The following is a 15,742-nucleotide window of genomic DNA, read 5'->3' on the forward strand; positions in this document are numbered from 1 at the left end:
GGGTGTTCCAACAAGACAACGACCCCAAACACACCAGTAAATGTGCAACATCTTGGTTCCACACCAACAAGATTGACGTTATGGAGTGGCCAGCCCAATCCCCGGATCTTAATCCAATAGAAAACTTGTGGGGTGATATAAAAAATGCCGTTTCTGAGGCAAAACCAAGAAATAGAGAAGAACTGTGGAATGTAGTCCAATCATCCTGGGCTGAAATACCTGGTCACAGGTGCCAGAAGTTGGTTGACTCCATGCAACACAGATGTACAGCAGTTCTCAGAAACAGTGCTTATACAACTGAATATTAATTGATTCAAAGGAAAGCAAAATCTTCAAACATTTTTCAGTTTATATAGTGAATGTTTGAGTTTGTAAAGAAGAATACAAACACTGCTATTTTATTGAAGTCTAATATTCACTTTTCTTCAATTTTTTTTAGAGGACCAACACAAATTTGATATATTTTTCTTCATGTTTTGATTTGGAATAGAATGTGTAGTGTTCCCAATGCATTTGTGTGTATGGAAATAAAAGCGATTAGAAGGATTTTAAGCTTTATTCACTTTTTCAACACACTGCTATTATTTTGAACACAACTGTACATAAGAGTGACATCATCCTGCGCCGGCCATTCAAGATGGCTGAAGACCAACACCTGGAAGAAGCCTGGGAAAAGATGCTGCGCTGATGAAGGACTTCACAGGCATTAGATTGTTGGAACAGAGGCGTTTTTAAGTTTTGTACAGATTAAAGCAAACTGGCAAGTAAAAAAGCTGACCACACACCATACAATTCGATTATACAGTCTTCTTTAGATCTATGCTGCTCAAACATGGATCAAAATTCAGCCATTTTGGCAGGGACTAGATGAATTTTGATTGATGTATGGGCACTGTGGCTGAACAGAGGTTGATCTACCAATTGACTTCTATGCAACCACCCTGTTGGTCAATGAAACGTAAACACCAATAACCCAGTGCTTGGCAAAAACCATATGTATCCAGAAAATAATTATAAACATATGTGTTCCCCCCAGCAGCTGTCATGCTGACAGCTGTCACCCAAATGATGTACGATTCCAAAACGTGCAGTGCAACAATGTGAATAACTATGATAAAAAAGAATAGACCACAATCAATAAAGTATTGGGTGTTTACTTACTACACCATGAGCTTTTTTATGTTCTTTCCCACTTGCTGTATGAGCTGAACACTGGGTTCACTGCACAATAATGACCCAGTGTCTGGGAAAGCGTGATAGACCTTCCCTTAGCTTTTGCGGGGTTCCCCATGACGTTCATCAGGTATAATGAGGAGGAGGTGTGAGATGACTTGGATGGTTACACACTCAATGGTGTTTTTCTTGTCTATAGATCAGTATGGTACTAGTGTATGACACATAATATGTTCCTACTCATTTATACAGCTACTCATTGCAGTGACTTGGGGTGGGCCCTTGTGATTCGTGCCTGGGGGGTTCCACTGTGTGGGTTCAGCTGGTTTTCCAGCCACATGAGGCAGTTTTTTGAAGCACCGTGTCTTTTAATGGAGTTTAATAATTCATTTATGATAAAAAAGAATAGACCACAAACATTAAAGTATTGGGTGTTTACTTACTACACCATGAGCTTTTTTATGTTCTTTCCCACTTGCTGTATGAGCTGAACACTGGGTTCACTGCACAATAATGACCCAGTGTCTGGGAAAGCGTGATAGACCTTCCCTTAGCTTTTGCGGGGTTCCCCATGACGTTCATCGGGTATAATGAGGAGGAGGTGTGAGATGACTTGGATGGTTACACACTCAATGGTGTGTTTCTTGTCTATAGATCAGTATGGTACTAGTGTATGACACATAATATGTTCCTACTCATTTATACAGCTACTCATTGCAGTGACTTGGGGTGTGCCCTTGTGATTCATGCCTGGGGGGTTCCACTGTCTGAGTTCAGCTGGTTTTCCAGCCACATGAGGCGGTTTTTGAAGCACCGTGTCTTTTAATGGAGTTTAATAATTCAACTATTTTTTCTTCACTTTCATGTATTGTAAGTAGATTATAAATTGGTAAATATCGTAATGAATATAAGAAATGTTTCAAACAAATATTTGTGAAGTCAATCCGAAACGCGTTGGAGCATTTAGAATACTATTTCTGTGATCATGTATACAGACAGTGATTTTACAATATATTTTTATGGCCAGTCAAACACAGTCATACTGGGTATCCTTATCATGTAATTCATGTTCTGATGTTGATGCTGTACTATGACTTTGGATGATGTATTGTATTGTATGTCTATGTGCTACAATAATTCTTTGACAAAATAAAACATTTGTGCTTTTTAATACAAAAACTCTTTTGGCATACAATATGATCAAGCCTTTAAAGTCCCAAGCCTTATAGGGGTCCCTGTCTTCACCTATTTTCCCTTAGTGTAGGTCATTTTGTGCGCTAAGAGGCTGTAGTGTAAGGTGGTGGGCACTGTGGTGTCTTTATGTTAGGTGGCTCACATATGAATAATATATAATTGATAATTACTGAACGAACATCAGGAAGCACGTTTGACCAAAGATACGAGGGGCGTTCAACTGATAAAGTATAAAAATGGATACTAGCATAGTGGTACTAGATGCATTAGTAAGTGGCAACTGTGTCCTATTGCTGATAGGCTTCGCACATGTCGCGGGACAGTCCAGAGACCGGTAATCAAGATGGCAGACAACAGTGTTAGTACGTCCATGGAACAGCGTGTGGTGAAGAAGTTTCTTGCAAACAAAGGCGTAAAACCCGCAGATATCTACAGAAGACTTCAAGCACAATACGATGATAAGACACTCAGCTGCCGTAAGATATCTGAATGGTGTAAACGTTTCAAAGATGGCCGTACATCTGTCAGTGACGATCCGTGGTGGTTCCCAGCCCACAGCAGTCATTCCTGTGAACATCTGTGGAGTGCCTGATCCGGGATAATCAACGCATAACCTGTCATGAAATTGCACAAGAGACGAATCTTTCTGTGGGAACGGTGAACACAATGATGACGAAGTGAAGCAGGCTGTCCTGGGATGGTTCAGACCAGGGGCGGACTGACCATTGGGGAACTTGGGCACATACTGACAAAATCTTTCTATTCTTGTTATGCTCACCATGGAACCTAAGGGGTTAATCCTCTGCATTGTGTAAAAATGCTGTTTGATCCTGTCTTCTCTGATCCTCCCCTTCTTCCAATGTCCCCCTCTTAACTCCTGATAAGACATATCCCGTGGAGTCACTCTGCACATGCTCAGTTTGGTGTGTATTGCTAGAGATGTTTTTATTTTCTTGGGACAGTGCGTGTGATCAGCACAGAGCCAATCAGCTCTGCCCAGGCAGAGGGTCAGGGGTTTTACATCCTCCTTGAGCAGAAAGAAAACTCCTCCTACAATCTTTAACCAGTACTCTGCTGGACACTGATAGACGTCACAAGACTGCTCTAACTGCTGATGAGAAAAGGTATTTAGCAGTTTATATTTACTAAAATAATTGCATTTCCATGTTGTGTGTACTGTGGGAGACCAGGTATAGTAAATGCAGGGTCCTGGGTTTAGTAACACTTTAAGTATTGGCACCTTTGGGGAGTGGGTACCTGATTTTGACATCCGCTGTGTGCCTTGGAGATCAGAGGTTCTCCACCCCCCACAGTGTTCTGGGGCACGTGACCGGTCCCAGAGGACTGCTGGACCATTCAGCATGTGTAGCGGGCACCCGGCTGTGAAGCCGCAAGCTGTCACAGCCAGGTGCCCACATTTAAGATGGCGGCGCACAGGACAGCCAGTGAAACGGGCTCAGCTGGATCCTAGGACAGGTAAGTGGTTGTTTTTTAAAAGTCAGCAACAGTTTTTGTAGCTGCTGACTAGTTTTTTCACCAGAGACTGGAGCTCCGCTTTAAGTCATGTGAGCACCTGCATACTCAGATGCACATTGAATCTGCGGTTTGGGTTTTCCTCATATTGCATAGTTTTGGTGAACATCAATCAGATTGTATGGTGTATGGGCAGCTTGGGGCTTCCAGCATGATGGGATTTCTGATTCTCTCCATGAAGACATTTCTGCTCCATTCATAACTAAGTAGACTGAACGATCAGACTGGTAACCAATGCGGTGGCAGCCCTGGGAAGGTGATCATGCCAGGGTTGTACATTATTCCCGTAGGATGCTCCGTTGCTGTGCTCCCCATGTTGCCCGCACTGCTCCTCCATTGTCCCCTCTGTCCTCCTCCTGCTCTATGATGGCACTTTACATAAACCCATCGCTCTCGTTTACCCTGCCGTGACGTCACCGCCACAGCTCCCGCCCTCTCCCGATGGCTCTGCCCAGCTAGGCAATGACGTCAGGCGCTGGGGCGCACGCCATTGGTGGCTCGGTGTTCCCGGGCCCCCGTGTGTAACTGCGGAGAGCGGAAGCGGCGCTGTGTATTGTCTGCGGGAGGAAGAGGAGGGGGAACCGGGGGGTCATCTCCGCACACCGAGCCTCTACACAGGCGGCCTGCGTCATTCATGCGACCCCTCCACATGACGAGCCCCCGACAGCCGCACTCCGCCGGGCCGCTCTAGCACGGCCTCTTTTATCCTAATTTATTTCAGCGCTTTTATCCCGGCCTACGGAGCGGCGGCCGAGGCCAGGCCGTGTACACAGCGGACAGGAGAAGGGAAGGCCCCGGTGTCTCCTCGTCATCCCTCGTCTCCGGGGGAGGAGCCCGGCCGCACAATAGGAGCCTGTCTTCTCTCTTCTTCATCAATAGCCGACTTCACTGCAATTGTCTGCCGGGGGGAAGATGTCCAAATCCAGCGGAGGAGGAGGGGGAGGAGGAGGAGGAGGAAGCGGAGGACTCACCTGGGTGGTAAGTGATCCAGGCCCGGCTGTGAGGGGGGGATGGGGGATGCCCGCTGGTGGGGGGAGGTGCCAGGGCACCACCTTCTGGTGGGAAGGGGGAATGCACCATCTGATGTCTCCATGGGGTATTCCTTATCACCAGCCTAGAACAATGGGGGATCTCCTCCATCATGGTGTCTGGGGTCTTTGGGGTGTAGGCCTGTGTATAGTGGGGAGTAGCCTTATACTGGCTGTAAAGGTTTAATTTAAGAGGCGAAAATAAAAAAAAAGGGATTTCCGTTACCTGTTTTATGCAACCATAATGCACAGGGCAGCCCCCTACCTCCTCTGCTGGCGCTCTCCCTCCAGAGGGTCCCCCAGCAAGTGCAGTGCACAGGGGGCACCAGTGCAGGCATATTTTTCGATCTGGTCTGTGTGCATCCATAGACACACAGTGCTGTAAGCCCCGCCCCCTCTTCCTCCTCACAGGAGTTTGACAGCATCAAAAGCCTATGTCTCTGCCTGTGAGAAGGAGAGTGGGGTTGCAGTTAGGGACAGCGCTGAATTTTGAGGTGTTACGGGTGGGTTTGGGGGTGGGGCAAGTAGTGGGGGTATTTTTACCATAATGCATTAGGTAAAACACATTAAAGCCCCGTACACACAGGCCAAATATCGTCCTGTTCAACAAAAACTGGCTGACAGTCAGCGAGTTTACAGCAGCCTGGCCAACAGAAGCCAGCATCAGATCAGTGCTGCAGCCAATGGCTGCGAGCGCTGATCGGTGTTTTCTGGTGGGGGTCCCCCTGTCAGAACACAAGAGCTCAGCATGGAGATTGCTGTACTAACATCAGATAGTACAGTGAGCTCCTCCCCAGTTCTTCAATTTTTCTTTTCCATTCAGCCCACTGAGTTGGAAATACCCCCAAAAAACTGATAGTGTGTACCCAGCATTAGACTTTAGAAGCATTTTAAAGCTCTGTGATCTAAAATATTGTACAAATCTTTTGCCCAACAGCTGTAAGAGCTTTCTCCTCTATGGCGTTGCCATTGGTTGATCCAGCATAGGTCCTCTTCCAGGTTCAGTGACATTGGCCCACTTCCTATGAGCCCAGGCTGTCATGGCCACAGTCACTGGAAGGGAAGGGGGTGGAGGGTCTATTGCTAACCTAGGTCCACAGTGTTGGCTCACAAAAGAGCATTCACACACCATTGTGTACGCACTGTTCTGTGCAGGGCCACCAATACCGGAGATGAGGAGGCAGGAGCCAGGACATCTTGTGACCCAGTTTGATGTATAAAGTGATTCAGAAAATTGTGCACGGTGTGTTTGTTTTTAAGAGAGCACCATCACGATGCGGGGTTGGGCTGTAAGCTTCCCATAGATATCAGTGCATCTCTCTTGGTGATCATTCAGTGGACCAGTCCATCTTTAGGATCCAAGTCTGCCAACAGCAGCGCTATGTTTTCACGTCTGAACAGTGAAGAGGAGCTTGCTGTGTTTTCCAGAAAAAACAATTTAATGGAGATTATCTGAAAGGAAAAATGGTGGTATTTTTGGTGTCGGCCATTGTGTCCTCTGCGCTAATCCATGTCTGCTGGTGATGCTCAATTCAGTTCCATTAGGCAGTATAATGAGCTGAATTTCAAGGGCCTTTCTTTGCTTCAGGTGTAAAAGTCTCCGATCACTTTTGGCCAAACATTCATTTACACATGCTGCTAATGTACAGATAAGATGTCTCCCAATCACTTCTCTCATGATCTCCAGAGACATTAAAGTAATATGAAAGCCTTTTTTTTTTTCTAATAAATTAATAAAAATGTCATGCCTACCTGCTCTGTGCAATGGTTTTGCACAGCGCAGTCACTATCCATCTCTTGGATCCCCCACAGCCACTTCCTATGGTTGAACTCCTGAGCTGCCCTTTCTGCGTCTATTGACACAGACAGGATGGCTTAGCCTCACTCTCTGCTCCTTCGTCGCGGGTTTTGATTGACCGCAGGAGTAGTCAATGGCTCCCCCCTGCTACCAATCTCCCCAAGGAGGGAGCGAGCCCGGAGAGCCTCTGCTGTCATGCACAGCGCTGGATCGGGAACAGGCTCAGGTAAGTATAAAGCAGGGTAGGGGAGAATCTGTTAAACAGGTTTTTTACCTTGATTCATAGAATGCATGAAGGTAGAAAAAAACCTTTAGGCGTTAGGGACGCTTTAAGTTTTATTTCACGCATGCACTTAGCGATAACATACTTTGAGTGCATTGCAATGCCATTTCTTTTGAATGGCAGCCAAATTCACCTGCGCTGCGCTGCACTACACCACAGCGTACAATGCGCTTTGCGGTGCACTGCAAAAATATAGCAAGCACTACATTTTCATTAATGTGCATTTCCACCCATGTATTTTCAATGGATTGCCTAGCGTAGTGCATGATAATGCATGAAAATGTGGGCAGAGCAGCACAGTGTGGTCCAGTGTGAAAGGGCCCTAATAGACCAGGGTATTGCCCATCACAAAACCTTCAGGAACTGACATGTTTCATGCAGAATGCACTTACGAGGCCTTACCACTGCTTTAAAATGGAAGTAAACTCCTACTGGACACTTGTATATACAGGCAAGTTTATAATAAAGCTTACCTGGAAGTACAAGCACTGCAAAGCACAAACATGCACTGTTTAGGCGATATCAGTGTCTCTGCAGCAGATGTCACTGGTGCATGTGCGCTGAAGGAACGGCATACCCGTGTTATTTGTTCAGAGCTCTGTGCCATGGCCAGACTTGCGCATGCACGGGAGTGACATTATCGTGGCTCGGCCAATCAAGCGGTAAGAGTCTGCAATTCGGGAAGGAAGACCAGGTTAAGATGAAAGAGCCCTGTCAGTGGTGACAGCGTGCCACTGGAGGGCTTCATTCTAAGGTAAGTTTTTCATAATGTGCTAGTATGGGATAGTACTAGCACATTGACATTTTTCAGGTGAATTTTTTTTTTTTTTGGCGGCTTACTACTGCTTTTAAGCTGAACTCTGGGGAAAAGAAATCATCCCTTAGAGTGAGACTCCTCCACACTGCAAATGTAATGCTTGTTAATGATAGGGTACCAATAAAATAGACTTTTTTTTTTTTTTTACCTTGCTGTCACAGGTTCCCTCCACATTATATGACTAACCCCCATAGCCTCTTCTCTAGGGCATTCTGCTGGTTGTAGGCTTTCTGTACAAATTGGGGTCAATAGCCCTGCATTGTACATGAGGATGCTGAGGGACCACCCATAAGCTCGAATGTCAGATCGAGGAGAAGAGCACCAGCTACTGGGGTAGTGGGTTATTAGATAAGTAAAAGTCCTTATTATTGGTACCCAAGGCATTTAATTTAACCCTTGCAATCTGGGGAGGTGGCTGCAATGGAGGATATTTCTTTTCCCTCAGATTCAAGTAAAACAAAATAAAAAATTTTTATAAAAAAACAGCAACGTGCTTCTTTGAAACTCTGCTCAAGCAAAGTCACATTCATTTTAACAAATGGAGAAGCAAAATGTGCCCAAAGTAAGGGAACCCTGTTATATGACCTATCAGTCTTGTGACCAGCCTCTGCTCCAATCACTGAGTGGGGAACACCTTAATTTTATGAATAGAACTTAATATGCAGGCACCTTGTAAAGTAAGGGGTCATGTACACGGGACGTTTGGGAAAACTCTTCTCAATGATGGAAAACGTAGGTAAAAAACCGTCTGTTTAGCCACGTTTGCATACTGCGTTTATGTGCATTTGCATTTAGAATTGGTTTTTTAAGATAACCTCAGAAAACCTTCCAAAATGCCCAGAATGCACTTTAAAACAGTAAAAAATTTACTATTTCAGATATTTTGAGAGAAATAGTGAGAGCAGAAGCAGAGAGAGCAGTATGTGTTGAGATGACCTGTTTTTTTCTGGTTGTATACACTATGGATCCCATCATGAGCATAATGCAGCACGTTCTACCATTTGTTCCTTCACACAAAACCTGGAACTGACTGTGCTGGTGTACCGGGTCCATTTGAATACATGGAAAATGCTTTGCTTGCATTTCTGATGATGAAAAAAGGTTCCGGACAGCATCTGGATATGGAAAAGTTAAAAACCACTTATAAACGTGGTTAGCCACGTTTACAAGCATTTGACGTTTGAAACGCTGATAAAATCTACTCCTGAGCGCAAGTTTGGTGCGTTAAAAAAAAAGACGATTATAAGCTCAACTGCCTGTAAACGACTGTAAATGACTGTGTACATGGACACATAAGAAAACATTAGGAAGAGTTCAGGGACTGCTGAAAATGCAGAAAAGCTCCTGAACGTAAGTTTATCAGCTGCAGTGTACATGTACCGTAGATGTTGCAGTGTCCAGCAATTGGTAGTATCCACCCTCCTTTATGTATAGATGGGGTGCCTTTTGAGAAATGCATCAGAACATGTTGGTTTCACAGTGTGTGATAGGCTCATTAACCTCCTTAGCGGTATTCCCGAGTGTAGCTCGGGGTAAAATGTCTGTACCAAAAGCGGTAACCCCGAGCTACACTCGGGCTTACCATGCGGTGCTGCATAGGGAGTCCCTGCAGACCTTACCTTGTCCTTCCCTCCCACAATGTGTCCCCTGCAGTGTCCCCGGCCATGCCGGCATCCGGCTTCTGTGTTCCGGTCCCTGTGACGTCGGGACGCAAGGACGGCGGCGGGAAATTTAAAAATTTTAAAAAATGTCATTTTTTTCCAAACAAATTTTACATAATAAAACATTGCTGTTTCAACCCATTTCACATACATTTTGTCCCTAGTGCTTTGTCCTGTGCCCTGTCTGCATTTTTACTGTTCTTTCTGCCTGGAAACTGAGAAAAGTCCATGGCGTCCAAAAAGCGTCCCTTTAGGTCAAAAGCGTGTTTAGATCAGCTAGAGAACAGCGATAGTAAATTAGAACCACTTACAGAATTGAGTGATAATGATTTGTGGGGAAATTCGTCATCAGACACTGAAAACTATTTTGTGACTTTGCTCAGCGATGTGCGAACTTGGCGCTATATTTCAAATTTCAGTGTTTTTGGTTTGATTATATTATTGAATTAAATGTATTATTATATTATTATTTTTTATGATTATTTATTAAATTTTAATTTATGATTTCGGGTTTCAAATTTTATTATATCCGGGATGTTTACTAGACTCTTGTTCGGACAGATTTCAGTGAGTTATTCCTAAAAATTACAGCCTACAATAAAAAAAACTACATATTTCCATGCAAAATAATGGTACCGCTTTCAGCACCAAAAATCTGAAATAATCATATCGCCAGGGAGGTTAATAACGTTTCTGGAGATTGACATGACTGGTGCATATTGATACTGACTGTGGAGACCAGAGGACATTTTTTATTTTTTCTTCTTATTGCATTTACAGGTATTAGCAGCTCCTGTGTAAGTACTTCCCAGCAAGATTAATGCTACATTCACATGAGCTCATATCTGTGGATAGTCTGCTGCGTTCACATTTGGACTCGGCAACACAACGTACAAACTGGCCAATAATTTGAGGTCAGAACCCTACAGAAACATCAACCCTGGGTCCATAAAATCTGTATCCAGGGTGGTAGGTTGGAGGATCTTTTGGCATGTAACCTCTTGGATGAGCAGTTGCATGTGAACAGTAGCAGTGCTGGACATTGTACAAATTACAAATCTGACATGCTCCGCTGACAGCACGTTGTGCGTGCACTTGCTATTTACAACTGTTGCCAAGAAGCTGATTCATGCTGGTGGTCACTGCTAGTTGGCCTTGTGAATGTAGTCTTACTTTTGGCTTTAATAAAACTTTTCAAACTGTAGTGAGTACAGGGATTTTTTAGTGCTGGTTAATTCCGATTAATTTAAGGGCCAATTTCAAGGCAAAAACATTGGCTAGTTTATTTGTGAGGTTATTGTTGCAACTGGGACACAGACAAAAGCAGAAACAAATTTTTCAATAGTCAATCCCATGGCAACAATAGTTGCATTTATTTACTAATTCCCTCTGGTGTTCTCTAGAATGTTTACATTGTATCTCCTTCTAGTGGCCATAATGCAGTATGTGTATGAATGAACCTGTCTTTAGTACTGCCCATAATATTTGAAGAACAGTGGACCCAGGGGCGGACTGACCATTTGGAAACTCGGGCACTGCCTGAGAGCCCGGGGTCAGTAGGGGGCCCCCATGAGATGCCCCTGGTACCTTTTTCATAGGCTTTTTTGAGTTTGGGCAAGGATACAGGGGCCCCATGATCTCCTATTGCCCGGGGACCCCATGAGTTGTCAGTCCACCCCTGAGTGGACCCCAAGTGAAATTAGCCTGAGAACTTTTAATTTTTCCCCATTCTCTCAGCAGCTGGTTAGTTCTCGCAGAACAAATATACATGCAGTTTTGCTGGAGAAATAGCTATGCAAATTTTTCCACCTCTTTGCGAAGTTGTTTGCTGTGTTTTGAACTTTGCTAAACACGAGTACAGTTGAAGGGTGCAAGCTATTTGGACCACTTAAACAAATTGCAGTTTTGTACTCCTTGTATAGCTAGTGTCTTGGTGACTTTGAGCCTCTTTTAATAAAGTAATTGGAAAGTCGCTACCTCAAATTTCGAAGCCGCTATACACACAAAATGTTGTGATTTCCAGTGATCACTTATTTGAACGCTTGCAATTAACCCATGACAGACGTTACCTGTACAGTGTCTGCTATAAAAAAAACATCAGGAGTACACTATACACCCTGTTACTCCTCCCTCCTGTTGCTGCTGCCCACACTGCAATTGCCAGCAATTCCTGGCTGTCAAATTGACAGCCGAGACCTGGTCTGTAAAATGGCAGCTGCTGCTGTGTAATTGGAACCTACCGAACACTGTTCAGATGCTTAACTGAGAGATACTATGGGCTGTATATTTTAAAAACAAAATTATAGAGCTAAATGTCCTGTGAAAGTGCATGTACATTAATTGTGAAGGTGGCAATTATTAGGCTATTTTCTCTCCAAGACGAATGGTTTTTCATTCATACAGAATAAGCCTCATGCACATTGAGCATTTAGCCCTAGTGCGTAAGGTTTGGGGTTTTATGTGGAAGATTAAGGCACACTGTCCAGGCCTACTGACAGCTACTGCGGCTGGACGGTGACCCAAGCAGCCTTTGCATTTAGAACAGTATGCACCCAGGGACGAATGCCTTTTTTGGCAGCAGCTGCTGTCGGCCTCTCCTAGACGTTTACATGCTACTGGCATGGAGCTGGACCTTCCACCCATGCATAAATGCCAGAGCTTTGTGCATCGGGACTTAGAGGAAAAGTTTACCTTTGGGAACAGGTTACGTGTTTGCCCACTCCGCTACATCTTTCCCTGCTAGCAACCCCTTTTAAAAAACCAAAACAAAACGCGGCCATGCGGGGCTCGACCCGGCTGCATCATTCATTCACACAGTTCTGTGAATGGAAAACTATAAGTGCCGACAGCCTTTGTGGTTTTTGGATTTTTAGTAGTTTTCTATGAACTACCACGGCGCTTAAGCGCTCTGATAGTTCATTGACTCTTGCTGCCAGTGTTTATCTGCCTGCCTGGATGACGTTCGAGCACACAGATACACTGACAAGTCTTCAGGATATGAATAAATGCACATTTTTTCTTTTTACCTGCCAAAAAGATTTTGTTTTTGTTTAGAAGTGAACTTATCTTTTAACCTCCCTAGCGGTATTCCCGAGTGTAGCTCAGGGTAGAGTTTCAGTACCAAAAGCGGTAACCCCGAGCTATACTCTTGCTTACCATGCGGCGCTGCATAGGGAGTCCCTGCAGAGCTTATCCTTCGCTCCCGCGATGTGTCCCCTGCAGCGTCCCTGGCCATCTCCTCCCGGCCGATTCCGGCTTCTGTGTCCCGGTCCCTGTGACGTCGGGACGTACGGGCGGCGGCGGGAAATTTGAAAATTTTAAAAAATGTCATTTTTTTTTCCAAACAAATTTTACATAGTAAAACATTGCTGTTTCAACCCATTTCACATACATTTTGTCCCTAGTGCTTTGTCCTGTGCCCTGCCTGTGTTTTGTCTGTTCTTTCTGCCTGGAAACTGAGAAATGTCCATGGCGTCCAAAAAGTGTCCCTTTAGGTCAAAAGCGGGTTTAGATCAGCTAGAGAACAGCGATAGTAAATTAGAACCACTTGCAGAATTGAGTGATAATGATTTGTGGGGAAATTCGTCATCAGACACTGAAAACGATTTTGCGACTTTGCTCAGTGATGTGCGAACTTGGCGCTATATTTCAAATTTCAGTGTTTTCGGTTTGATTATATTATTGAATTAAATGTATTATTATTATATTATTATTTTTTATTAAATTATAATTCATGATTTCGTGTTTCAAATTTTATCCTACCCAGGATGTTTACTAGACTCTTGTTCGGACAGATTTCAGTGAGTTATTCCTAAAAATTACAGCCTACAATAAAAAAACTACATATTTCCATGCAAAAAAATGGTACCACTTTCAGCACCAAAAATCTGAAATAATCATACCGCTAGGGAGGTTAATGCCAAGTGTGCATGAACCAATAAAATGAATCGGGAAACTGTGTTATGGCCACTAGATGGCATTGATGATTATAGTAAATGATGATTGGTTTGCAGCTGATTGGTTTTTTTTTTTTTATGTCTATTTTTCCATTAACTCCACCCCCACACACACTTTATGTTCAGATTTTTTTTTAACATATTACCTGGGAAAATCTGTGTGCTGCTGAATCTCCTCCCCCAGCTCTTATGCGGCTGAGAACAGGGAATGTGATCACTTCTAAAACAAAAAGGTGTTTCTAAATTATTTATTTATTTTTTTTTTTATATCTATACACAAATGGTTTTTCATTTCTATTTTAACCTGAATGCGTTGTTTTTGGTGAGTGATTTACAATCACTTTATGTACACAGTATAGAGAGTGTAATTTAGAATATAGCATGGTTGGTGTTAAGTTGTCTACAGCTGGCTATAGACTGTACATGGTGGTTGAATATTGGGTAAGGGCTCAATATGTAACATTCAGCATTGATTAATCTCAGTAGACTCATTTTGAACTTGTTGAAGTTGACCTGTAGTGTTCATAGTAGTTTTGTGTTACCCAATAATTAAAAATCTCACAATCCCAGCCCCTAGCAATTTGTCCATATCATGTGCTAATAATCTCTTGTGTTTTTTTGTCTGCTCTGGTAGTGGAGCATTGACTGATATGCTTAAAGTGGGGGAAGTTCCGCTTTGACTGCTCCCCCACTTCCCTTGAGGAATCAACACCTTTGGGGAGTGGGGGGTGGGGGGATATTTTGACAGGTACCACCATAGGACCACCTAGGTGATCAGAAGCAGGAGTTGTCCCAACTTTTTCACAGGTGCAAGATGCACTAGAAATGTGGCTTTTGTTACCTTGTATTTTCAGCAGAGCAGTGTGAAAGCAGCCAGACAAATTAGATGCTAAATTACTGTACAAAGACTAATTGGCTACCAGAATAAATAATTACAAAGCACTAAAACAAAGGTGTTGATATAAAACTCTCTGGAGCTTTAAAAAAAACCCGATTATTTAGCGAGACTATATTCATGACAAAAGTTGTGACAGCAGTAAAATGTACTGATTCCTGTAGTGGTAGTATTTTGTATTAGAGCTGCAGGAGCAACTGTCTTGATATCCTAATATTAGACCTCATGTGGGCGTTGATACTGAGAGAAACATACCTCAACACAAGGTGAGACTTTGATAGAGATCTGTGAAGTCACTGGTTTCTCCATCCAATAATGAATAACAATCAAAGTTTATGCCATGATTACGAGGAGAATGACGGTCATAAAGTGGACAAGTAATAGGTAACCAGATTGAAAGGATTACCTATATTAGAAACAGAACTGAACAGTCGTCATGGAGGAACAACCTGACAGCAGTTGCTGAGCAGCAGTGAGAATAGCAGTGCTATCATTAGGGTTTAAGGTGTCCTTTTATCATGCAGCGGTAAATGACAGCTGCTCAGGTCTCCGGCATTCTCAGAGGAGAGAGTTCTCCTCTGAATGCCTTTTTATGAAGCGGTGTAGATTGCTTCTCCGAATGAAGAGAGAAGCGATCTACAAACACTTTGAACGCTGGAAAATGACTGCTGTTACTGTAATCTCACGAGATTACAGTGAGAGGTCAGTCAAACACCGTTTACTAAGTAGTGGTAAATTATCGCTGCTTCGTTGGCTGTTCCTCCGATTCTGAATCTGGAGGGAGAACACAGATCGCCAGTGAAGGGCTGACATCGCTCCTTCATACAATGGCCATCTGTATGCTGAGATGACCAGTGGAGAACATGTTCTCCGCTGGTCATCTGTTTCCTAAACCACTAATGATCGGAGATCAGCAACAATCCTCACGATCGCCTCTGATCTCTGTTTCATAAAAGGACACCTAAATAGGAAACATTGGTGGAAAAGAGATGAGGAGATAAGTCCTAGGGATTGGAGGAGGAGTCTGGCATGACTGACTCTGAGTGACAGGGGAAGGTGAGAGAGGAGAAGAATGTGGAGGCTTTCAGTATTTTGACCCACAAAAGTTTGGTCATTTTGAAGTTCTTGCTTTACCCTGACTTTACTTGCTGCATGCTTGTTCCTGATCAGTGACATTAGAAAATGACACCAGAAACAACCAAGCACATAGGCTTCTTTTTTTTCTAAGTAACATAGGTAATGTCCGCTTCCATATTTTTTTTTACTATAATTTTCACTTTGTGAAGACCACTAATGAATAGTAGAGTACTCCAAAGTTTCTGTATACAGATATGAAAGTTGATGTAAACTAGGCTTTGGTATCCTTTCCAATGTGCCAGTGACCAGGCCTGGTAAAAAGCAGAT

At 43.5% G+C, this 15,742-nt stretch overlaps 1 protein-coding gene across 1 annotated transcript in view; it reads left to right on the forward strand.

Moving 5' to 3' along the window:
- The first annotated feature begins 4,402 nt into the window (after positions 1 to 4,402).
- The window catches only part of TOP2B (DNA topoisomerase II beta), an 89,431-nt gene continuing 78,091 nt past the window's right edge, over positions 4,403 to 15,742 (forward strand). Inside the window, exon 1 of the mRNA XM_089690901.1 lies at positions 4,403 to 4,878. Within this exon, the coding sequence (XP_089547027.1) occupies positions 4,813 to 4,878 (66 nt within the window). The 5' untranslated portion in view covers positions 4,403 to 4,812. The remainder of the gene's footprint in view (positions 4,879 to 15,742) is intronic.

Source organism: Staurois parvus, unplaced genomic scaffold (assembly GCF_062004578.1).
Source record: "Staurois parvus isolate SC_StPar_1 unplaced genomic scaffold, SC_StPar_1.0 ptg000021l, whole genome shotgun sequence".
Lineage (NCBI taxonomy): Eukaryota > Metazoa > Chordata > Amphibia > Anura > Ranidae > Staurois > Staurois parvus.